At 31.9% G+C, this 26,132-nt stretch overlaps 4 protein-coding genes across 5 annotated transcripts; all 4 read right to left on the bottom strand.

Annotated features, from left to right (window-relative positions):
• Positions 1-2,801: 2,801 nt before the first annotated feature.
• On the bottom strand, positions 2,802-6,400 carry LOC133668004 (uncharacterized). The gene is made up of 2 exons (XM_062087734.1): positions 5,970-6,400; positions 2,802-3,661 (listed from the first exon to the last, which is right to left on the bottom strand). The coding sequence occupies exons 1-2, from the start codon at positions 6,300-6,302 to the stop codon at positions 3,128-3,130; spliced, it is 867 nt and encodes a 288-aa protein (XP_061943718.1). The 5' UTR covers positions 6,303-6,400; the 3' UTR covers positions 2,802-3,127.
• A 2,490-nt stretch (positions 6,401-8,890) lies between these two features.
• On the bottom strand, positions 8,891-10,769 carry LOC133668314 (uncharacterized). The gene is made up of 2 exons (XM_062088095.1): positions 9,499-10,769; positions 8,891-9,301 (listed from the first exon to the last, which is right to left on the bottom strand). The coding sequence occupies exon 1, from the start codon at positions 10,551-10,553 to the stop codon at positions 9,648-9,650; it is 906 nt and encodes a 301-aa protein (XP_061944079.1). The 5' UTR covers positions 10,554-10,769; the 3' UTR covers positions 8,891-9,301; positions 9,499-9,647.
• Positions 10,770-12,760: 1,991 nt separating this feature from the next.
• Positions 12,761-14,544, bottom strand: LOC133706183 (ammonium transporter 1 member 2). The gene has a single exon (XM_062131660.1). The coding sequence runs from the start codon at positions 14,478-14,480 to the stop codon at positions 12,960-12,962; it is 1,521 nt and encodes a 506-aa protein (XP_061987644.1). The 5' UTR covers positions 14,481-14,544; the 3' UTR covers positions 12,761-12,959.
• Positions 14,545-20,966: 6,422 nt separating this feature from the next.
• On the bottom strand, positions 20,967-24,433 carry LOC133706184 (uncharacterized). Of its 2 annotated transcripts, none has more exons than XR_009844464.1 (9): positions 24,074-24,433; positions 23,902-23,961; positions 23,709-23,756; positions 22,848-22,980; positions 22,677-22,753; positions 21,785-21,883; positions 21,622-21,692; positions 21,444-21,539; positions 20,967-21,345 (listed from the first exon to the last, which is right to left on the bottom strand). XR_009844464.1 is itself a non-coding variant. In XM_062131661.1 (9 exons), the coding sequence occupies exons 1-9, from the start codon at positions 24,305-24,307 to the stop codon at positions 21,235-21,237; spliced, it is 924 nt and encodes a 307-aa protein (XP_061987645.1). In that variant the 5' UTR covers positions 24,308-24,431; the 3' UTR covers positions 20,967-21,234. The 2 variants fall into 2 exon arrangements, 1 of the variants encoding a protein (XP_061987645.1); XM_062131661.1 differs by having other exon boundaries at positions 21,444-21,534; positions 24,074-24,431.
• Positions 24,434-26,132: the final 1,699 nt, after the last annotated feature.

Genomic DNA, 26,132 nt, shown 5'->3' with positions numbered 1-26,132 from the left:
TATTTATTAAAAACAATTTTTTTCTTTTTTATTAAAAATATATTACTTTCTTTGGCTAGATATATCATTGTAGAAACTGGTATCAGTTATTCCATCTAATTCCTATTTTCTTGTTTCTATCCTCTAATTTATTATTATTAGATATATCAAAAAAAAATATTTTTTTATATAAAACAGATTTTTTTTCATTTAAATAAAAAATCCAATTGAAAAATCATGTTAATGGTACGTGGTTCATTACTAATACTCTAAAATGCATTGGGAAAGCTATTTAGCTTTCCTTACATGTTTTTTTTTTAATTTTGTTTTTGTTTTTTTGTTTATTTCCATTACCTCCATGTTTTTTTTTCATTTTTTTTGTTTTTTTATTTTAAATTATTTTTATCAATTTTATTTTTTTACTATTAAACTAGTTGAGAATTTAGCTTCATAGTTTTTTTTCTTTAAAATATTGTCAATTGCTACAGTGTTTTTTCACATGTATTTTTTTCTAAAATTATTTTTGTAGAATTTATTTTTTTAATATTGAGATGGTTAAGAGTTTAGCTTTTTAGTTTTTTAAAAAAAACATTGTAAATTGCTATAGTGTTTCTCTACATGAATTTTATATTTTTTTATGATTTTTTCTAAAATTATCTTTGTTGATTTTAATTTTTTAATATTGAGCTAGTTGAGAATTACAACTGTAGCTTTCCTCACAAAATATTGTAAATTGTTATAGTGTTTCCCTACATGAGTCTTTTTTCTTTTTTTTGCTTTTATTTTTTATATGATTTTTTTTTCAAAATTTTCTCTGTTGCTTCTAATTTTTTTAATATTAAGCTGGTTGAAAATTTAGGTTTGTATTTTTTTAAAAAAAAATAATATGAATTACTAAAATCATTTTCCATATAATTTTTTTTATTATAATTTTTTTAAAATTATCTTTGTTAATCGTAATTTTAACAATCTTGATATTTACCAATATGCTCTTGAGAAATTTCCTTGATTTCCCCCCCCCCCCCCGGCATGTGTTACATTTTTATTTTTTATAATTATAATTATTGCATTGCTAATAATTTGCAAGAAATAATATTCTTTATATGAAAAAGGCTTGAAGCATTATAGATAATCTCTTATAGGAATCTCTTTATTAAATCATCAAAATATCAAAGTCTATTTCCAAATACTATTATTACAGTTTTTTATATATAAAAATAGAAACAACTAAATAGACAAATTATTATTTTTTAAATAAAAAACTAGAAAAACCTTATAATAATTTTGAATAAAAAATAAAATAGAAATTTAATTAACAATAACGCTCAGTGAGGACATCCTCCAGCTCAAGTTGTTGCGACCACCACGAAAGGAACGCATTAATGTTAACGCGCGCGTGGGACCTAGTTGTTGCAACCACCACAAAATTACCACTCCAAATTCCAGCTCAATATTTACCACTACTACACGCTTGAGAAATTTCCTTGCTTTTTTTCCTTTACGTGTTACCTTTGAGTCAAAATATATATATTTTTTATTTTTAACTTGTAGACTAAAATATAGATTCTTAATGATATAGTTGAATTTGTAATAATGAGTGATTCTGAGCAGACAATTATGAGTATATTATAATTAGATAAGGATTTTTTCCAAACGTATTATATGAATTACCTATCAAATATATTTATATATTAGTGAGATAGGTCTAGATCTAAGAGAAGATTTGATTATGCCAGATCAAAATGATAATTCAAAAGAGTCATAATTTTTAATCTGACCATTAGATCGTACTCAAATTTTTATAAGAATTTTCAAAGATCGTTTTCCTTACTATCTTTTAGAATTGCTACTCCGACTGTTAAATCTTTAAATTTCAAAAATCTCATTTCAACACCCTAATTTTGGTAATTTTGGTAATTTCTCTTCCAAACCAGTTGACCAATTAATCCTAAATTTAATTGATATCGTGGTTATGAGCTGCAACATCAATTTAAATTTTGTGTGATTCCTAACTGTGATATTTAATTGATATCGCAGTTTAAAACCACAATATTAAAAAATATGCTATTTCACCAAAACTTCTTGTTTTCATGTTTTTTTTTAATGCTAATTGCCTAATTTATTCTATTTTTAGTAGGTTTATCCTCAAAGCACACATGTTAAAACTCCCACCACTTTGATTTCTTAAGAAAAAAAATCAATCAATTCTTTTTTAGTAAAAAAAATCCAAGCATAATTTATTTAGATTCTTTAGGTGCATATGGTTCATCAAATGTATGGGAATAATTTGGCAAATCAACTCAGAATCTCACAGTGATGCTTAAGTTCCATGGACAATATGCAGCATGACACAACAATCAGCTTACTACTCATCAAACTTTTAAGAAGTAAATTATTATCATTATACTGCAAGTTCTACATTTGGACAACAGGACTTCATAAATCTCCATTTCAATATCTCCATTTCAATAGGAGGATTAAGTATTCATTAGGGCACAAACTTCTGACACCTTATTCTTTTACAAAATGGGTTGTTTTCGATAATGCGGTGTAATATGCTTTTGCAAAAGTGTTTTTTAATTGAAAATACATCAAAATTATAAGTAAAAATACCTTCTCAAGCAAAATATTATTTGAAAAGTACTTTAAAAAAAGGCAAAAATATACACTCAAGAATCATCAAAGATTCTTGTCTCACCTAAAAAGTATTAATTTGTTGTTTTTTCAAGTAAAAAACAATTTAAAAGTACTTTAAAAAACAAGTTATAAGGCAAAAATATAACCCGAGAACATCAAAGAAAAAAAAAACAGCACGCTTGAAGTCATGAAAACCTGCAGCAGAAGCAGACAATTTACACATTATCAATATGCAACTGATTACAAGGCTAGGGTGGTTGGTACAGAAGACTACAAAACGTAAACTTTTGGAAGCGGATCATCCTTCCCAAACTAATGAAGTGAGGGCAAGTAAAATTGCTAATGAAGCCATATCTGTATCATTTCAAACATCTGACTGAGACCTGGCAACTGGTTTCGAATATATTCTGATAGCCTGTCATGGAACTTAGTTTTTCTCCACATAAATTAGCATATTGTTCACGTATCTCTCCAGACATTTTGCAATCCAATATGGAAGGTTGATGAGAAATTAAAATAGGAACTTACTCCAAGAAGCCAAAAATGGGAAAACAGCAATCAGCAGCCTTAGAAGTAGTGGTCTGTCCCTGACTCTTCCTCTCCTACTTAATTTACCTTTATTCTGTTTTGGACGCTCATCTCCCTTTTTACTTGCCCTTCCAGCGGCCTTATAGCTTGCTTTATCTAGATCATCCCATCCACCAAAACTGGGTGCCCTATTGGTATTTTTCTTATTGGAACCATCATCTGTTGCCACCCACGACTGGTAACTCCCTTTTCTTTCATTAGTCTTGTATCCCCCTGCCTTAGGCTCAGTCTTTTTTGTTTTGCTGGCAGCTCTAGCAAATGGCTTTTTCCTGGTTTTGGTTCTTGATCTGCGTTTTGGATTAGTGCTCGTAGTTCCCCATACTTTATCCATCACAAGTGACAAGGCAGTCTGTCCTAATGGAACTACTAATGCCATTAAGAAAGCATTTGGGTTGTCAGTTCCTAACAGAAATGATACGGCGACGGCTGGAATCATCCAACCAAAAGCTTTAATTATCTGCACTAAATCACATAATGTCGTGTTGTCATGCTATACAGGAAATTATATTGCACATTATCTAAACTCATTAAGTTTTACAGTTTAGAAGAAACTTCTGTCAACAACAACAACAACAACAACAATAATAAAAAAGAACAGTTAATAAGGATCAGCTAGTTTACAAATGAATTGGCAACCAGGACTGCAATTTTAGCAGCCCCAAAGTTGGGACAAATCATAGAGGTGGGTTAAAAACAAGCTTAACGAAGCTACGCAAACAAAAGCAAATATGGTGTGATAACAAATTGAGCTCATTATTTTCAAGCAGAAATCATTATCCAAATTGGTATGATTGTTCCTTTTCAACAATCATTGACTGCTTAGACCAGATTTGCCATAAGCACAAAAGAAGATCATCTTTATATAAGTAGCAAGAACCAGGCACTAAAAATAGCTAATAAAATAGCATTTGTCATTCTGTGGGCAACCCTGTCAATAATGTCTCTTTCCAAAAACTTTGAAACTATCACAGCTGATCTCACCCTTTGCAAGTCTGCCTTGGTCACCAGTTCCAATTACTCTTTAACCACAATTCAGCAAGAAGTCTGCCTAAATATGCTTTGTTCCTTACCACTTGAAAACATTTGATCCCAACTTAAGATGTTGCTACAATCAACACTAAGCAATATATCTAGACAAAGGTGGAACTAGCATCAAAAAAGGAAACATGTTTTTCCTCCTCTCTCTCTTTTTTTCCAAGTTAAGAAAGCAACAACTAATAATCATGTGAAAAACCAAGCTAAATCACTCCCCCATCCTCAAGTAACCATATCTTGCAAAGATTCACCCGTTCTCTAACCAAATAATCAACAGCTGGATTATGTTCCTTGCAAACAATATCAGAAATTTAAAATCACCTACATCATGAGATTATTGCTTCCCTCATAACCATGAACAACAAAGTGAAACAAGGTTTCTCTACAAAGGTAATGGAAACATCCAATTACTATGAAATTTCCTGAGTAACCAATAAGATTGTCTTCCCTTGTATCATTTCTTAATTCCAAAATCAAACAAACAGATACAGTTGAAGACTTATTATTTTTTTAAGGAAAAAAAAAGAAGAAAAGAAAAATCAATGCAACATTGTTATCTACCTAGGCCTGGATTTCAGCTTGAAAGCTTAGAGGAAGGAGTTTCTGGAGCTTAAAAGTACCACCTGACTGCACCTTGGAACTGGAAGAAAATTCTCAAGCTCAAGGAGATGGTCTGGGGATCAAATTATTTATATAATTGGGGATGGTAATGCCACTCATCTCTGGTGGGATTGCTGGCATCCCCATGTCCTCTTGTCAAGAAGCATGGATTGAAGGTGATTCAAAATCTAAGGCTTCCAGCTGATACTATGGTGAATGAAGTGATTAGACGTAGTGACTGGAGTTGACCTCATACAAGGTCTGAATCTCTAGCAGAATTTCAGGGAGCTATATGTGGAGTGATCTACCTAAATGATATGCATGATGACAGTACGGTGTGGAAATTAAGCTCAGATAGGAAGCTTTCATCAAGGAGTGCCTAGGAGTTTCTCATAATTAAAAGCAACAGGTGGATTGGCACAAACCTGATCTGAGGAAATTTGGGAGACTTTTAACCGAAGACAGGCAGATCAAGAGGTGCAAAAAAAATATCAATCCTATTTGTTTACTCCGTGGAAATGCAGTTGAGGATCATAACCACTTGTTCATTGATTGTGTCTATTCCAAAAGTGTGTGGCTTTTTGTATTAATGAAAAGTGGGATTAACAGGAGTGCTGAACCGAGCTACGAGTTTGGTTGGCAAAAAGCTCTGCATATGAACTTATGAAGTGATTTCTCTCTGTATTGTTGAGAATGTCATGGAAAGCTGCTGTTTATTGCATCTAGGCTCAAAGAAACAAACGAATTCATGGCCAGGCTGGTTCTACTTCTTTGTTACTACTAAGTGGATTGTGCAGTTTGTGAGTACAAAGACTTCAGAATACTAAGTTGTTAATTGATGCAATTTCTAATCCCAAACATTCTTCTTTATACAGTAATTGGTTATTCATTTAGGGCTTAGAAGCTTTTCTAGCATCTCGTAGTAGTATTTTCCACTCATTTACTTTTGATTAATGATAAAATTTCAATCTTTTTCTTCCATTCCAAACACTTCCATTGCAGCAAACAAAACCCAGTTACCAAAATCCAATCTTTATCATCTTAAGAACAAGAAAACCTCGACTTCCCATGATCAGAGAAGTAAAAATAACAATTACATACAAAGAAATTCCTCTTCTTTATTAACATACCTTGAAAATCCCGAACTCATTTTCCTCATAATCATCATCCCAATCATCATCATCATCATCATCAAACCACCATACCCTCTTCTCCCCAGTTCCACTGAATCCAAACTCATCATCATAATCACCACTGTCAGTATAGAGCTCATCTTCAAAATTGAACCTGGAGCGTCCAGTTGAAGTGGGACCATGATTCTTCCAAGCCCAGTGAGGACCGCAAGGCTTACTAGTATGATTGCCGGTGGAGAGTTGGTGGCTATTATGGTTTAGAAGTGGAAGTGATGGTGGTGTTATTTTAGCAGGGAAGGAAAGTTGTAGGAGAAGAAAGTGAGTCCCCATTTGCTGGACTGATTTTATTGTTTATTTGAACAACCTGTTAAGACATTAAACTACGTTATCTATTACTTTAGTTCCTGTCTGGGAATCCAGGTCTCTAGAGAGCTAAATGAAAAACGTTTTTATACGATTCAAAGTCTACAAGGTTTTTTTTATATAATATTTAATATACATCAATTATAAAAATATCTAAACCTTCAAATCTATAATAAAATTAATATAAAAATATTTATAAGAGAATTATGTTAATTTTATTTTTAAAAGCATTAAAATAATTACATTATTTTAAAAAAATTAAAAAGATCAAAACACCCCCATTATATTTTTATTCATTTATTCTAGGGGTTAATTAGTAATTTTTTTGTACAATAAAAAACAAAATAATCAATCTAACTTTATATAATTTATAAAAGATAATTATGTTACGGTGAAAAAATCATTTTACTTTCAATATCTTATTTGAAGGTTTAATAGCTAAGATGAAATTTTATCATTACACTATTACAATAGATAATATTTTATTTATTGGAGTATAATAACTTTCTTTTTTTTTAATTTTATAGAGCTTAATAATCAATAACATTTATTAGTTATTCGTTGAATCTATTTTTTTTTTTAAATATAAGTAAGAAAGAAAAATCTTAAATATAGATATTTTTATTATTATTTTGTAGGTCATGAGTTTTTTTTTTTTTGTGCATGTTTTTTATTTCATTGTGAATCCAATAAATAACTAATTAGATGTTACTAATTACTCATTGAGTACTATAAAATTTTCCGAAACTAGCCGTTATAACTAGATAACAGAAAAATTTTAAAAATTTTATTAAATGTTTGACTTTTATTACATACAAGAAATTAAATATAGTTACATTGCCCAACCTAAAAAAACAAAATGATAAAGAAATGATAAATTGAAAGAAAAAGGTTGTAAATGTTAATTATTAAACTTTATAGAAACTTTAAAATTTTGATAATACTCTATGTAAATCATTAATTATTTATGGGGAAGAAATAAGATGTCATAAGAGATACATAAATTACAAATATATATTTATCTAAATGGTTGAAACAATAATTTTTAAAATATTTGCAATCATCAAGACTGAAAAGCATTCAAACTCAGGCGTGTATTTAAAAATGTGATTGTAGTTGTTTTTCAAAATACTTTTTACTTGGAAATATATTAAATAATATATTTTTTATTTTTAAAAAATTATTTTTAACATCAGCACATTAACATGATATGAAAAAACAAAAAAAAATTAATTTAAAGTAAAAAAATTAATTTTTTTAAAAAACTAATTTTTTTTTATTAAAAGTAGGGTGGAGTGACTTATCAGCAACTTTCCCATTAACATGGTGATTCTTCTTTTTTTAAAAAAGAAACATTTTGAGAGCACTTTGAGTTAAAAAGAAATATAAAGTTTTCTTAAGATAAAAAATGCAATTAAAGTTATTAAAAAAATAATTCATATAAATAATTTTATCGAAGATAATTGAGATGATAAAAGAAAATATGAATAAGAACTTGTTGTATTAATTGTATGTGATTTAAAATGTCAATTGCTAATAAATAAGCAGTTAAATTATATTACCCAGGTGCAAGACTGAAGTTAAGATAATTAATTAAAAAATAGGAGAATGAATGACCAGTCAAAAATTTAGGTAGATCCAAGTAAAAACTAGTAAAAAATTAGTTAATTTTAAAAAAATTTAATTAAAATAATACTGTTTTAATTTTTTTAAAAGAAGTTAGGTTAATCTAAATTAACTATATCGATTCATAACTCAAAACTTCTCCTAGACTATAAAAATTATAACTTTTTATTTATTTTTGTGTTTTTGAAAAAATTAAAATTATTTTTACTTTAAATTAATATTTTTTCAATGTTTTCAAATCATTTTAATGCGCTGATATTAAAAATAATTTTTAAAAAATAAAAAAATATCATTCTGATATATTTATAAATAAAAAAAATTTTAAAAAATATCCATAACCACACTCCCAAACAGATAAGTAATCAAAATAATGGAGATTTCTACTAAAAAAAAATAATTTTGTATGACATTTTACTTTTTAAAAATGAATCTAAACAAAATAAAATTATTTGAATCTTGAAAGCTTCTTAAAAAAAGTCTTTTTGCACAAAATAAAAAATAATAAAACCTTAAAAATAAATAATTAATCCTTCACAACCATGAAAATTTAAGATTGGTTATATTATAAGAACTTCAATAAATACTCTAAACTAGTTGAAAGATTACCAAATTTAAGATTGTATTTGCAAGTCTATACATCTGCTCAGCATGCATTATATCTTTGTTTGATTGAAAGATCACCAGATTCTAGTTCTTGTAATTTTTTTTTTTTTGCATAATTATAAACTAAACATAATTACTCACTTATCTAATTATAATTATCTTGTAACTTTTGTACAACAACCAAAACACACACACCTGGATTTGTTCAAAAACACTCAGCATCCTTCTAAAGAAAAGAAAAGAAAAGAAAACACTTAGTAGCTCTCAATCCTGACACAAATTGCTCTCTGAGGAATTCCTGGCCATCCCCCCCCCCCCCCCCCAAACTCTGCTCTTCTTGTTTTACACCAAGTCTTTGTCGATCGTCAATTTAGAGTCTTCTGGCCTTCGATTAACGTTACGAATCGGGGTCTCTTTCAGTTCTGAGTTAGCTAGGACGGCAATGACAGCTTGAATACTCAGTGTTTAAGATTTTCAGTTTCACACAAACTGACATTCATAGATGACAATCCAACAGTATCAGGACTTTGGAGCAGATCAAGGTGCTTTTTACAAAGTAAAAGAAAATACTCAATGTGGAGGAAGTTTTGGTAAACTAACACGGCGGAACCAGCTGGAACAACATATTCAATCTGCTGCCAATCTTCAGGGGACTTTGGATGAGCCGCTGACGAAAACCCTCAGCACAGACAAAGCACTTGCTTCTGCACTTCAGCTCCTATTGTATAAAAGGTTCTCTAAAGCATGATCAACAAGGAAACAAGAGAAAAGCATGATCAGCAAGGAAACGGCCTGTTTCCTTTCCATACTACTATAAAATCTATACATAATTTCTAACCGAAAAAGTCAAGATATGATCACCTAAAGGTAATGTTAATACTAGCAGATAAATAACAAACAGAGTCATTCAAATCCACCTAACTCAGCTATTCACCTGGGCTATGATCTTGTTCTTTCATCATTAGGCTGTGATGCTAACTAATAATCAAACAAAAGATTTGGTAACCATCATAAACCTTCAAAATGTTAGATTTGTTGTTCTCATTGTTGCTCACCACCTCGCAATTCTGGTCATTACCATCATCATTCAAAAGCGCCCAATAACTCCTTCACAACACTTTCCATCACAACTATATCAGTAGTCACCCTGTCCTTCACCCATGGAAATCCTAAACCATAAAGAATCCACACATTTTCTCTAAGCCAAGAATGCTCATCATTCTGTGCGTCCTTGCGCCAATAAGTTACATTTTTGGGATTATTAAGCCAGTTGAGCCAACTCTCATAAACCATCGAAGTCGAAATCAAATCAACAAAATTATCCAGCTCTTCTTCTCCTATAAAAACCTTCCCTCTCGATCCAGACCCCTGCATATTCGCACTCAAAATCACCACTTTCTTTAACGTTTTAGGCCAATGCGGCACCATTTTCTTTAAAAAGAACATCATTGTTTCAGCAAAGGAGGTATCGAATTTCCCGTTCAATTTCAGAGGTATATTTCTACTTCTCCTTGTGCTTGACAACACCCCAACTTGAATAGCGAAAATTAATTCGCAGTGGATACTATCACAATCACCAATCATGCAGTTCAACCTGGACACATGCAAATTTGAGGAAGAAGGGAAAGAGCAGAGCTTGATTTCAAGAAAGTTGAGATTTGCAAACACCTTCATGAGGGCAGGGAACGCTACTTGTGGAATGTGGTGATGAGACTGCGAGCACAAGAGAACATCATCATCATCATCATCATCACCCTCGTTAGGACATAAGAATTTGAGGGAGACAGTGTCGATTTTGGAGACGAGGGAATGCAAGTTCTTGCAAACAGTGGAACAGCGAATGAGGGTTTTGGTATCATCTTGGATCTTAAACAAGATTTTGAGGATTAAGTCATCTGGGAGTTTCTTGAAATTGTCTGCTAATCTTTCAGATCTTCTTACAGTGATGTTAGGGTTGTGGGATTGCTTGGCTGATTTGGATCTTCTCATTGTCTTGAAGATGCGACCACTGAGGTTTATGGCAGGGAGCAGGAGGAGGATTTGGAGACACGGTTTTGGTTGACTAGGGTTTTAACATGTTAGGAAGCACGCGTCAAGATCGTGGGAGATTACTCATAAAGATTTACGAGAGAGATTGAGAACAACACTGATTCTCCACTGTTACCTGCGAGAAAGAACACCGATCCTATTTCTTTTCGTGGAATAAAAATTTCTTACTACAACAATTTTGTACAAAATAAACCAAATAATTAAATAATAATAATAATAATGTATTGTTCAGCGTACCAAACAATTTTATTCAATTTTCATGTACAAGAGGATTCTCATCAAGATTCTTATCTAGTTAGGCTCGTCAAATCAATTAATTTATATGAATTAACTTTCAAATTAATTTAATATAAAACATATTTTTAGATATCTGATCACTGACAATAACTTAATTCATTAATTATAATATTATTTTTTAAAAAATTAATATGATTGTTCGGACTATTTTATATATATCTCGACTAAAATAATATATGTTATTGTTTTATTATATAAAAAAATACCAAGAAATCCCTTAAAAAAAGTTAAATGAAATCTTTTGAAACTGAAACGCAAAAAAATTAAAAATTTTGTGGTTAAATTTTAATATGATTTATGTGTTTTGAATCGTTTTGATATGCTGATGTTAAAAATTATTTTTTAAAAAATAAAAAAATATCATTAGCATGTATTTCGACATAAAAAATTATTTAAAAAGCAATCACTACCACACTGCCAAACATATTAAGCATCCATTTAAAATAAAAAAGTAATTTCTTCAAAGAATAACACTCCTTTCTTCTTTTTTTCAATGGAATGTTTTTTTTTTGGTGTTTACTTATGAATATAATAATATAAAATTTAATTAATAAAATTCATCATAATTTTCTGATAAAAAATCTTTGACGGTGTCACAATTTCTTTCGTGAGCAGATTTTCTGTCTTTCTTTCATCCCAGTCGGCAGCTTCTCTTGTTGTTTTGCCTATAACAAGTTTTATTTTGAACTAATTTTTTTTTATATCAAAACAGTATTATTTTAAAAAAAAAACTTTATAATTTGGATTGATCCATCGACCCGCAAATTAACTCTCCAGTCCACAAGCCGAGCTTTGGATCATCTCGACCTTCAAATTGAATTTTATAACTATGATTTGAAAAATATTATCTTTATTGTTTAGTCTAGCCCATTGTTCTGTGATGGAAAGGGCACTAGAGTCTCTGCTTGAGATTGTTCTGTGATTCTTCAGGTCAGTGTTCGTAAGACTAAATTGTTCTGTTCCAAAGATTTTTCTAATTTTCTGGCAAAATCAATCAGTCGTATCAGTGGTTCTGCTCTTACAAAGGATCTTGGCAAACCTTTTGGACTAAATTGTTCTGTTCCAAAGACTAAATTGTTCTGTTCCAAAGATGTTTCTAACTTTCTGGAAAACACAGAGTCATATTATGGAGAATATGCAGCAAAAGCTGTTGTCCCAGAGGATCAGCTGGACATGGCGGTAGCGGACATGGTGGAGAATAATCAATGGAAATGGGAATCATTTGCTCACCTTCTTCCACTGATCATGGCTGTGGCTAGTTTTCCTGCACCTGCGAGGATACCTGGTATGGCGATGGAAGGTTGCAGAGAGAATCATCCATTATATATATATATATATACACACACACATACAAATTTAACCATTTTATACAGAAAGAAACCCAATTTTGTGGTGAAATTCCTCCTCTTCTCTTTCACTTGAAATCAGCAACAAATAATCCAATCTCACACATTTAGATTGAATTTTATTTCAAATTATTTTTTATATTATTGAATTAGACAAGTGTTTGGCATAAAAAATATTTTTTAAAAATTTTAAATTTTTTTTATTTGGTAACCCAAATCTAATTTAGATTGAATTTTATTTCAGATTATTTTTTACATTATTGATTTACGCAGTATTTGATATTATGATTGGAAAGTGTTTATAAAAATTTTACTTTATTTTTATTTTTTATTTTAAATTAATATATTTTGATATTTTTAAATCATTTTGATATACTAATATTAAAAATACTTTTTAAAAATAAAAATATTATTTTAATATATTTTAAAATAAAAAATATTTTAAAAAATAACCATATATCATGTCAAAATTAAAAAAGCTGAGAAAAACCTTAAAGACACTGATTTAAACAAAAATAATAAACTTAAGTTGATCTCGTAAAATTACGAGGTGATACAACGACTTAACGACTCAAGCTTGGATATGCCAATTATGCCTGGCTTCTTCTCTCTCTCTCTCTCTCTCTTTTTATTACTATTTATTCAAGTTTTTTTTTTTTTTGTAATTTATTTACTTGATGGCATTGTACAGCATCAAATCTGATCACACATTGATAGCTGGTGAGTTTCCATTAGGTGAGGTGTTCTTCGCAGGCTCAACTTTCTTCATCATAAAAGAAGGCTTTCCCGACACATCATCCTCTGCATCGTATGCATAAGCAAACCCTCCGTGCCTTGTCAAATCCATGCCTGCCATCTCATCCTCAGCTGAGATCCTCAGCAACTTTAGCTTGTGGAGCCCATAGAACAGTGGGCCCATTGTCACCGAGACCCACCCTACTATCACCAAGATTTCAATTATCTGGGCCGCCAACAGCTTCCCACCACCACCCATGAACAGCCCATACGGCCGCCCCGGCTTGTTTGAATACACTTCATTCACGTACGTCTCCTTCGCAAACAGCCCGGTGAACAGCAACCCCCACATGCCGCATCCGCCGTGCAATTGGGCTGCCTCCAATGGGTCATCATATTGTAGTTTATCTGCGAGCTTATTGCACCCAATTAAAACCCAAGCTGCAACAAAGCCACATATGATTGCAGCCCACGGTTCTACCACCGAACACCCTGCGGTGATCGCAGCAAAACCCCCTAATAAGCCATTACATACATCAATCACATTCCAATGACCAGATAACAATCTTTTACCAAACAGGGTAGTAAGGGCAGCTGTGCTCCCAGCCAATGTTGTAGTGACAGCTGTCCTTCCCACAGCACTCCATTGACCATAAAACACTCTGCTACCACCATAACTCTTCAAGATTGTCAAGAACGAACCGGGGTTGAACCCATACCACCCGAACCACAACAAGAATGAACCGAGCACCACTAACGAAGCGCTATGACCACGTAAGGCCACGGACCGACCGTTCTGGTCGAACCGGCCAATTCGTGGGCCTTCAATGAGAGCGCCCCACAAACCCGCAATACCTCCAACCATGTGAACCACACCTGAACCAGCAAAGTCGATTGCACCCGAACCGAATAAGAGCTTGTTATCGAGTTTAGCCGGATTGGCCCAACCATCACCGGACCAAAGCCAATGTGAAACAACAGGGTAAACAAAGCCGGTCAAGAAGGAGGAGTATATGAGGTAAGCAACGAATTGGGTTCTCTCAGCAATGGACCCACTAGTGATGCCAGCAGCAGCTATAGCAAAAGCCCATTGATAGAGGAAGAAACTATAATCAGCTTGACTAGTAGGAAAGTCACTCAAACCAAATAAATGGTGGCCAATGAAGCCATTGCTGGGAGAGCCGAAGGCAAAGGCGTAGCCAAAGAGATAGTAAGAAAGGCCACCAGCAGCAGCATCAAGAACATTAGTAAGCATTATGTTCATGGTGTTCTTGGCCCTCACAGAGCCTGCACAAAGCATGGCAAAGCCAAGTTGCATAGCAAAGACTAGGTAGGCAGAGAAAAGAAGGTAAGTGTTGTTGATTGCATAGCCTGTGTCTGAAAGCTGGCTGGATATGCTGGTGAACTGGGAGCATAAGTAGGTGGCAGCTTCTGTGGAGTTTACAGTGGTGGAGAGGAGAGGAGCTAGGTCAGAGGCTGAGCAGGCCATGGTGGAAGTGGAGAGAGAGAGAAAGAGGGAGAGACAGATGTGCCCAAGGGTTATGGAAGAAAGGAGAGTACGGCACTAGAGTATATATAGAGGGTTTTTTTTTTTTTTTTTAGAAAATGAGAAATAACACTATCTAACACATAAAATTACTTTTTTTTTTCCAAAAAAAACTTATCAGTATTAAAATAGTAAGCCACTTGATATCTTGTGATAATTGTAATGCCAGCAATGATAGAAACGGGTATAGTAATTTAGGATTTTAGTCAACATCTCCTCAAAGTCAACAAGATACATGCAATACAATATGTTTGAGTAGCCTACTTTCCATTCCTCAAGAAGGAAAAAATAAACAAAAAAAACCCTAGTTCTTGTGGTTGATATGAAACTGCTGGTCACATTTTGTACTGTAACTTGAAGAATCTTTCCCTTACTGGTGTTAGTATTTTTAGAACAAACATGTAGTCTAGTAGTAATGGAGACAAGCTAGTTACCTTAATTACTTGATTTTTAAGTATTAATTTGTTTCTTTCCTGACAAGCAGTGAGATCAGATGGTGCAGAGACAAGGGAAGGTTTTAAGACAATATTATTGTCTTTGGATAAGTTATTTGGGTTGAGATCTAAAATAGATCCTGCAACTGTACTTGAAAGCATTAAGGAACATCAACGATCTTAGTGACGTGAAGTTTCAAGTGGAAATATCCACTTAAATCATAGTTATAAAAACTAGCTTTGGAGATTGATTTGAAAAGAAAAAAAAATAAATCAATCCACGAATCATTATTAGATCAACAAAATCATAATTATAGATTAATCTAACTGGATCATTAAGTTTTATAAAGTCAATATCTAATCCAATTTTATTTAAAATACAACTTAAAAAAAACTTTAAATCACGAGAATTTCAAGTGAAAATATCCATTTAAATCTTAATTACAAAAACTAGACAACTCGAAAAAAAATTTAGATTACTAAATCAATTGATGAATTATTAGATCAACATAACCATAGTTATAAATCAATCTATCTCGATTAATTAAGTTTTATAAAACCAATATCTAATCCAGTTTTATTTAAAATACAACTTGAATTAGACTGATGTACATCACGGAAGTTTCAAATAGAAATATCCACTTAAATCTTAGTTACAAAATTAGTTCTAGAGATTAACATGAAAAAAAAATTTAGATTACTGAATCAATCCATGAATCATTAAATCACTATAACCATAGTTATAAATCAATCTAACTCGATCAATTAAGTTTTATAAAATCAATATCTAATTTAATTTTATTTAAAATATAACTTGGATTAGATTTTAAATTACAAGAGTTTCAAGTGGAAATATTCATTTAAATCTTAGTTACAAAAACTAAGTCTAGAGATTGACTAAAAAAAAATTTAAATTACTGAATCAATCCATGAATTATCAAATCAACATAACCATAGCTATACATCAATCTAACTCGGTTAATTTAGATTAATGAACGAGATCTACGTGGAAAGAAGCTTATGAGTTTTCTCAATATTCTAAGGATGCAATTTCTATTATTAAAAGAGGGCCGGGTGGTTCTTGCGCAGCAGAATGAGTTCATAGAAATGAAAAATCATAGCTGGGGGTTAACTTAGTCGTCGACCTGATAATAAATATACTATATTTTTTTCAGCCAACTTCTACTTAAAAGATTCTAAATCCAGATTCATTTTTCTAAGTCAAAATAGTAGAATATCATGATTTAAGATCAAGATTCAATGAATATCAAAGAATTGCTTACATAAGATGGGCCATTAATTCATTAAGGGGACATTAAAAAAATAAGAAATTGAATCATTGATGAACATCTCACGTATTGTTTAGTATATACAAATGAATTTGGATGTTACCGTGTTTTAGTGTTTAGTTATTATCCTGATTCAAAAAAAGAAGATAGAGATAATAAAGAAATAAAAAAAATATATGTTTTTTTAATATTTTTATTTTAAAAATATAAAAATTCATTTTAAAAATATATGTCACAATTCTCAAGCGTATCAGTAAGTTTTGCAATAATTATCAGTAAGTTTTGCATTGGGCATCGGGCGATGCAAGAGAAGAACACATAGCTATCAATGACAACGAAGACGAGACAAATGGGAAGCAGAACAATGCAAGGTCAAAAGCAACGAAAAGAACATGGCCTCTCAATGAAGTTGAAGATAAATTAAGCAACAAATTAAGTTAATTAAGCAACAAATTAAGTTAATTAACCCTTCCCTCTTATAATATATGATCAGCAGGACTATAGCAGCAGTAAGCAAGTGGCTGCCATAACTTCAGGCCACTAAACAAAAACTCTCACCTCCAGGCCACGCCTCATCGGACTGCGACAGCATGCCTTTTCGGGTGCTGAAGAATCTGGATTTTCAATGATAAACAGGTGCAGAAAGTCAAAAGAATCTGTGAGTAATTTATTCTACGAAAAATTTCTGGTCAGAAGTAATCCAACTATAATCTCAATTATTAAATGAAGATGATGTCTTATTACCTGGCTGCAAGTTTATTACAGAAACGGTCTGTTCACAAGCTGAAGATTTCTTAGAGATTTTCTATAACAAGAACCACATTTTATTATTATTATTATTATTATTAAATTATTCCAGAAACGGTCTGTTCACAAGCTGAAGATTTCTTAAATATCTTCTAGAAGAAGAACCACATTATATTATTATTATTATTATAAAGCTAAAATATGTGGTGTTTTCGCCGTAGTTGAGATCATTGTTCATCATTCATAAATCACTATGGATGGATTGGAGTGGAGATTTAAAAAAAAAATTTAATTTGATCCTTAATTTTTTTCTTTGTACAATTGAATTCTTTTTAAGCCAAAATCAACACCTAATTACATGTTCTTAAGAAATGATTGAATTGAGAGTTAGAGGACTGAAGTGATTACATTTGGCCACCAAAACAGTGAAATTTTGTTCCACATGATTCTATATAATAAAAACAGTTCAAATTAAGTGTTTTTTTTTTACTTTAAAAGTGTATAGAAAAACAAATTCAATCCCAAAAAGATTTTTGATTTTGAATTGATATTGAGTTTTGAAGCGGTTTTTTTTTTGTATTTTTAAAGGTTTTGATTGATTTAACAGGATTCATATGGTATTTTGAACTGAAAATAAGTTTTTATATGAAAAAAAGCTAGTAATTCAAATTTTCTAACTATCATAATAGTCAAAATCTAGGGAATTGAGAAGATGTGTCATCTATTTGTTTTCAAATTGAATTAGAGTAAATAACATATCGTCTATCCCATTAACTTATATAAAAATGAATAAAGGCAAATGAGTGTGGGCCTGAGATTGCAAACCCATGCGCGGTGACTTTATTCACATGCTAAGCACTTAGCATGATCTTGTTCTTCTTTGTTTTTTTTTATATAGTTTTGATTTTTTTTAATTTAAGCTTTTTTATATGTTTTTTTTAATTAAGTTTGTATTTTACTTCTATGTGATTTTTTGTGTGTGCTTATTTAGTCTTTTTCAATTAGCGATTAATATTTTAATTATATTGGATGTGTTTTGTTTTTTTTAAGAGGTTAATATTTATCATTTGTAATTTTTTTATTTTATATATATTAAATTTATTTTTACAAATAAAAAATATTAATAAAAAATATTTATTTTTATAATATTTTTAATATGTGCAACCTTGTATAATATGTTTTTTTCCTTTTATTTTATTCAATAAATTTTATGTATGTGTCGATTTTTATTACAAATTTATTTTAATAAATAAATTCATTAAATACAACCCGGTAAATTACCTGTATTATGAAATTAAATATCTTGATCTATATTTATTTCTTATTTTTTCCAATTTTGTTTTTATTTATCATTAATGACTTTTTTATTTTAATTTATTTATACAATAGTTCTTGATTTATTTAATTATATCTATGCATAGGTTTTTCAATTTACATTTACATACAAGTTGTAAAATTATACATGTTCAATTTTTTTTTATCATGTATTGATGTTTTCAACTTGATTCTTATTCATTAGATTTTTTATTTTTTTTCCTTAACCCTTTTATAAAATTTTTATTATTTTAAATTTTATATTTCAATCCAAGTTTATAGTGTGTTGTTTCTTTTTTTATTTTGGACCTCATTCTATTGATTTTTTTCCCTTTTATTAATGTTTTTATTCTTTTCGATTTAACTCTCAAATTTAAAAATTGTTGTTTCTCTTTAATTTATTTTTTATCTTAATTTTAACCCTCATTCTTTTAATTGACTATTTTTTGTGGAATTTTCTTTATCTAATCCTTTGGCGATTTATTTTCTAAGGATTGGACTTGATGATTTTTTCATGTATAGTGCTTCTGCTCTGATAACTTGAATCACGAGTTTAAAAACTTAACAAGGATTATTTTTTTTCTTTTCGCAAATTTGCGCAGGGCAATATTTTTAAAATTCCTTTTTTGTTGCTCCCTTATTTTTTATTATATTATCAAATTAATCAAGATTTAACATGATTATTAAATTGCTCTCACTTTTTTAAAAACATAATTGTCTCTTTACCTTTCTTTTTTAGGTGAAAAAATGTTGGTGAGACCTATTGGGCAACCAAACTAAAGGATATAGGAAATTATTATTCATCCATACTTATTGCATGGTACATTACATTAATAATCTACAATGTTTTATTATTTTTTTGTTATTGTTTTTCTTTTCGTTTATTTATTTTATCTTTTAATATTAGAATGCATGGTTGAGAATTTAATTTTTTATTTTTTCTTTTTCTTTTTCTTTTTTATAGGATTAGCATGGTTTGCTAGTTTAGGTAACCCATGTTACCCCAATTTATGGTTAACGTTGTTTGTCTTTTGTTTTTCCAAGTTAAAATAATTTTTTTATTTACCAGTATAAATAATTTTTAATTTATTTAATTAAATAGAAGCGGCCAACTTTTCAATTTAAAATTATGATTCTTTTGTCTCAAAAATATATTGGAAAAACTTATATATTTATCTTTTTTATTGAAAGAAGGCATCCAACCCAATTAGTTAAATATAAAGCTTAAAATTTCAGCCAACTCACTCAACTTCTTGCTTGTCTTAAATAAAGAACAATAATTCAAGTTAAGAACGTTAACTCTAGGTCAAAATAGGAGATTATGTTAGCTAACACGATCTTTTATGATCATCTAGATTAATAGATAGTAAAATTAAAAGTAGGGTTTATTTACTTTTAGAGTTAATAATTTGTTAAAAAATATTTTTCAACAAAAATATTTAATATAAAATATTAATTTATTTAAAATAAAATATTAATTTATTTAAAATAAATTATGAGAAGATAAGAAATTGATCTACAAAAAATTCTTAGTTATTTGATAATGTTTTTGTTTGATTCAATTGCAACTTTAAATATTCTACTATATACTTTGTATATAAACTAGAGTTTTGTTTTAACTTTGTTACAAGTTTAATTATTTTTACTTTGATCTATAAATTTGCATGTAATTTAAACTAAACAATTACTATCTGTAAAATCACCAACAATCAGTTCAATTTAAAAACAAAAAGGAGAAAAGGTTGTGTTAGGAACCGGACCACCTGCATGGCAAAGATTCATCGCAGATCAATGCATTTCAAGCAGAGTTTTAATGTGTTTGAAATGAAATCATGGGATGCTGGAGTTTTGAGACATCAGAATGCAAGGGAATTGAGTACATGCATGCATGTTTCAGATGAATTCTGTTTCTCTCTGTGAGATTCATGGCACTTCTGATGTAAATAGCAATGTCAGGTCCATGAAAGCAGACTACAGCACGCCTCGATTTCAACAGCTGCCAATGTATTTCCTGTCATTTTTCTGGATGTCCATTATCAAACGCATTATTCTAAGCAGTAGCCAGCTAATTGCCGCATCTATTAGTATAACAATTTCCTTAACCATCATTGAAGTTCATAATCAACGTCAAAAGAGAATTAGAAATTCTAGAAATTTAAGTCGTCATTTTCAATTCATCTTACAGACGTGACCTCAAGCAAGCTCATCTATTCATCAGATACTAATGAACTGAACCAGGAAATTTGCTGTAGTCGGCATCAATTAGGGGGGGGGGGGATTCAGGGTCTGATGCTGGCTCAAGAGCACATAAAATGCTTTAATCCGTAAAAAAGAAAGAAAGAAAGAAAAACCCTCTCATGGCCTTGCCAATAGCTGGCAAGAACCTGGGGCTGGAGGGGTGAAAATTATTGCAAACCAATTGTCAGCCAACAGCTGATGATCGAGTCTGTGCAAGACGTAGAACTAATGGTAAATTTTGTAAATGGATAAAAAAAATTCTGGTACAAGTTCTACATCTAACCATCTGTGCTTCTGACTTTTGGTTGATGAGAGTTTTTCATTATTTTATAAGCCTAAATTCATTACTAAGACACCTTGTTCATGGAGAAAACAAAGAAACAGCGAGAGACCCACTATTACAAATATAAATATAAAAGGAAGGTATGCACTTATATATATTGGCTGTACAACTATAATGTAAATCTTGAGACCTTTGCATTACAAAACATAAGGCAAAATGCAGACAGTAGAACTTTTTAGCTCATATGGCCTTGTACACTTTCAGAGGTAGGTCAAAAATAAGGAAAAGATTAGGCAATTATGACATCATACTTGAGTAGTTCTGTGCTTCCATTGTTAGACAAAATACCAAGACCTTCATGTCATCACTTTTAGTGGAAGTGGGCTGAAAGCTCAATTTTCCTTCGATTTAACTTGTCTTGCCAGAAAGAAAAGCCCCACAGTGGTACAAGCAGACAGTAAGGTTGATGAGTAGCAAAGGGCAAGTAGAGTTCCTCTCAGAGACTGCATCCAGAAAATTTCAGGTTTTAGCACGCCTTAATTATCAATAGGTTATAAGAGGAACAGAGGGAATAAGAATCTATTTTGCATTTTTCCAGTACCTTAGCCAGCAGTAAAGCATTGCCATTTGCATACTCCAATGAACTCTCTGGACTGCTTTGAATGCCTTGAGCTAGTTCCCATGAAAGAATCCTACACTTCAAAATTGGATGTTTTCTCCTCTTTGTTGTGAAATAAAACGTTGAAAAAGGTAACTGACAGTTTAAATGGAATATTTACCCAAACACAAGTCCAATGACAGCCCCAATATTAGCTTTCACGGGTGTTATTTCAATCTGTAGGTCTCCAAACTGCGGATGGGATTCACATTGTTTGTTATACATTTCATTTATAATGCGTCTATTTCAGGAAATATCCCATTAAACAGGGAGTTATCAGCTACCTTCAGGACTCTTGTTTCTTTCTTTGGTTCTTCGTCAGTTGCTGTTGATATTGAACTTGCAGAAAGCAGCTTTCCTGTTGTGATCATTGTTTTTGCAATCTATAATGGTTGAGTGGTGTTAATAAATTGCGTTACTTCAGAAACACAATCTCTAGAGGGACTAAGATCCCGTGTAAAGGGAAATGACTGTTTTGATGAACTAGCTAAATATAAATTATGAATATGATATAAGGTAAGCTACAATTTGCATAAATTACATTCCTAGTTCTTTCAACAAAGCTTTCCAGCAGCAATTGCTATTTTACTTTTGTCAAGAGACTGCTAAGGGGTAAGAAATTGATCTCAGACGAGTAATTTCCAAAGCGAAAGTATGTCCTAAACAGACTAATTTGCAAAACCTGGATACAATGATACCTGGAATCTTCTACTCAAAGCAGCACAAGAAGGGCAACCAAAAATGGAGTCTGTGAACCTTGACAATTGTGCCGAGATACAGAAATCCTTTACACTTATTCAAATCAGAAAAAAAGATGCTTATAGTTTGAATGGACAAACTACAAGACATGTCCAAACAATCATAATCTGGCAAAGAAGCAACGAAATAACTGCTAGTGATTGTGTCAACAGGGTTTCAAGTTGACATCTTGGCATGCTCCACTCTTGAGGCAAACAGTGCTTTGATTTTAAAGTTTGAATACGAAATTCAGAAGGATAATTGACACCAATGTAAGTTAAAAACAAAATACACATTTAGCACAACTAATGTTGCAGTTGATTTTTATCCCAAATGCTGTATCCTCCACAAAAAGGTTTTCAATGATACATTTGGAGTTAAATAACATAAATAACAATATTGAAAGCACAAGATTAGCTTTGAAGTTAGATGAAGTACCTTTTGCAGTTCACCCTGACCATACTGTCCCATGGACTCGAACCTCCTTCCAGCAGATACTAAACGTTTGCCAAATGCTAAACCAGTATAAAAAAGGAGTAAAAGCTTCAGATTCAGAACAAACTCTTAAACCATTCATCCAATGTCAGTTATGAATGCTCCTATTCTTGCCTGATTTAGCATTGTTTGTTAAAGAGCTCTCCAGCACAGGCAACTTGCTCGCTAAAGTTCGGGAAGTTGATGTGTCAGCCAGCTCCCATGCTCGAGAGAGATTTAACAAGATTTCTCCCAGCTCTCTACCGCACTAAAAAGTTACCGCCAAAAGCACTCTCAGCAAAAAAATGCTTTTCATTGTAGCCAGTAACAGTACAGATATAGACAAACATAGAGGATCCCTAAAATGAGAAATAGTTGAAAGCCAACTGGTCATTTATACCTGCAGTTCTTATTGCAACAACTTGGTACAGCTTAATTATGTACTCATAATGGGTTTATATATATATATATATATATATATATATATATATATATATATATATATATAGATTCTTTAAGCTCAAAGGCATAGTTGCCTGGAGTCCTGCCATTTGGTCTACTGTACTTCTACTTCGTGTAATCAAAACAGTGGAGCACGAAACAATCAATTAAGAATCTGGTTTTCATGTGAACTGCCACTCCCGTATGAAGTGTCTTGTTCTTAACCTTGTGGATAGAGGCATACAGAAAGAATAACATTGCTAGGTTAATGATGCTTAGAAAAAACAGCAATGTGCCAACATCAATGTTTCAAAGCCCAGTGAAAAGTCAAGTTTAATAAACCATAACTTTCCAATTTCCCAGCAAACAAAAATCATTAATTCCCAACACTTCATAGAATGAAAACGCAATAAAAACATCCCTTCGGCGGCATGCAATAAAATTGGAGCAATACAGAGAATCTTCGCAAGAATGACATGCACAAAAAGAGAATAAAAACAGAAGCTTTCGTTGGATCATTTATTAGTATCAAGGCAACAACCAAGAACAACTAACCTCATCAAGAACCGGTCCATTCGAAAGATCAAAAGCTGCATCATTTAACTACAAACACAAATATAGCACAAAGATAAATTCTCTCAATTGACATATGCGACAACCTCTAACAAGAACTACAACTAACTAAATACATCACAAAAGTAGCCTTGAAAGGAAACCCAACAAGAAACAAAATACAAATTGAACTCACATCTAATCTAAGATCACTCGGTAATTGTTGGAAATAATCTGGTGGAAGATCAAAGCAATCCTGCAACCCCATATGACAAAAACACAACAAAAATCACTATAACAAATTGCAATTCCAGAAAATGTATAACATGATGGTACATACGAATATATGTTTGTATGTGGGTGCTTACCGAGAGCTCTTGAATGAGGGTTTGCGGAGAAGGGTCAAGAGATTCAGGAGAGCCTGAGGACTCTGTGAGAGCAAAAGATGGGATTTTGAGAGGTTTTGAAAGGAGAATGTTTTTGGGTCTTTTAAGAGAGGTTAGAGAAGAGCTATGGAGTTGATTTTGGAGAAAGAGAAGTGTAGAAGAGGAAGAAGTGAGAGTTGGCAGAGGTTGAAGGAGAAGAAGGAGAAGAGAAGACATTTGTGCTTCAGTTTCAGTTCCGTTAAATGTGTCAGCAACTGGAGTTCTGATACGTAGAAGTAGTTTAGTACTTTCGTGTGTTTTGAAACAGAAGAAGAATATTTGGGATATCAAATTCTAGATATTTGTGAGGTTTTCGGACTCTAATATAATGGGACCCAAGAACATGATTTTGGATAAGATGGCTTTGCTTCTTGTTTTGTCCCCCCTGATTGAAATTTAATTCGAATTCGATAGGTATTATTTATTTAAATAAATAGAATTTTTTTTAATCTTATAAATAAAAGCTAAATATAAATATTTTTGAACCTGATTTAAAATCTCCCAAAACATATATTTATATTTTTCAAATCTGATTAAGAATTTTGAAGCAAGACATAAATTGATTAACTGCTAATTACCGAACCTCTATTATTATTATTATTATTATCAGAAATTTTGACAATTAATCATTATGTTTTGTAAAGCTGTCCGGAGAATTATTATTAACACCACTTGGAAAGGTGCCGGACGGGTAGTGAAGGCTCGTTTAGTAGACGGCATGCGAGCAGCAAGCACCTACTGTTCCTATCAAAATGAAAACCAGAAACCGGAGCTTGAAGAAGCGAGCCCACAGGTTCTGCCCAGTCTTAATATTTACGCGTAGTTTCATTATCTCAGGCAGTATTATTTTATGTGAATAATCGAAACTCTGCACAAAACAGGTTCTGCAGGTTTCCCATCAGAATCAACCTGTCGAATGTCAAGGTTTCCTGAGTCAAGCAGGGTAGCGGTAATGTTGTCGCTTGAGCTTTTTGGTGATTCAACATTTGAGTTTATAGCTATTGGTGGGCCTCCTTGATATGTGATCTTCAGTTTGCCGTCATTACCTATGGTTAATGCACCAGAGGAATCCGGAACTGGGATGTCTCGGTTGGCCGCCCATGCTGAGTAAACTGGTATACGTTCAAACCGGATTCCTAGGTACCGGCCACCAGCGCAGTACCGATCGATCCCAACCTGAAGACCCCTCCTGCAGAAATTAGCTGCTCGTGGTGCCGGAGCAGATGGCCTTGTTTGAGTGTATCATTTTGTGCATAAGCAACATAGTTTGGACTTAAGCAAGAGGCGACGAGGAGGATGAAGATCGCACTAGCCATTAGCAAAGTTTGTAACAGAAGGGATTTGTAATGTGTCGGTTCTGTGTAGAGTACATCTTCTTGGATGTTCTTATAAGCAAAAGTTATTGAAGCAGGAAAGACTTGTTGGGCAATTTCTTCGTTTTTTTTCTTTGAAAATTCCCTGAGGAGATAAATCAGATGTGTGTAAGTTCATGGACGGTGGACCTCATCGTCCTACAGCTGATTTTTCTTGCATCGTTAAATAATTTCTACCAAGAAGGACTGAAGAATTTTTTTTCATTTGAATCTTCTTCATCTAAAATATTAGACAGGCAAGTGACTGACCATTCGATTATAGAAGGCAGTCGGCAGGAGGACACGAAGGAATGCCATCAATAAATTAGTACAAGAGCTCATGATTGCTCCTTCAATAGTTGTGTATCATTATTCCCCTGAATTTATGCCTATTTTTTTTATTATTAATATGGATGTCCGACCAGCTTGCGTGTATCTCGACTAATCTTACGGACCCTGAAGTTAACGACCATACAACCCTCCAGTGACCCTGAGATTTATGAGATTCGAACTGGTAACCTCTAGAAAACAAATTTAAAGTCTAACTTAAAGAAAACAAGAAAGCTGACAGAGGGAGTTTGAAGAACAGCAAGACAGTCTTGTTATTCTGTGTAATTTTTACAGTGCATATACATAGTTTATATAGAAAA

Source organism: Populus nigra, chromosome 11 (genome assembly GCF_951802175.1).
Source record: "Populus nigra chromosome 11, ddPopNigr1.1, whole genome shotgun sequence".
NCBI lineage: Eukaryota > Viridiplantae > Streptophyta > Magnoliopsida > Malpighiales > Salicaceae > Populus > Populus nigra.
This window is presented reverse-complemented; position numbering and strand designations above follow the sequence as displayed.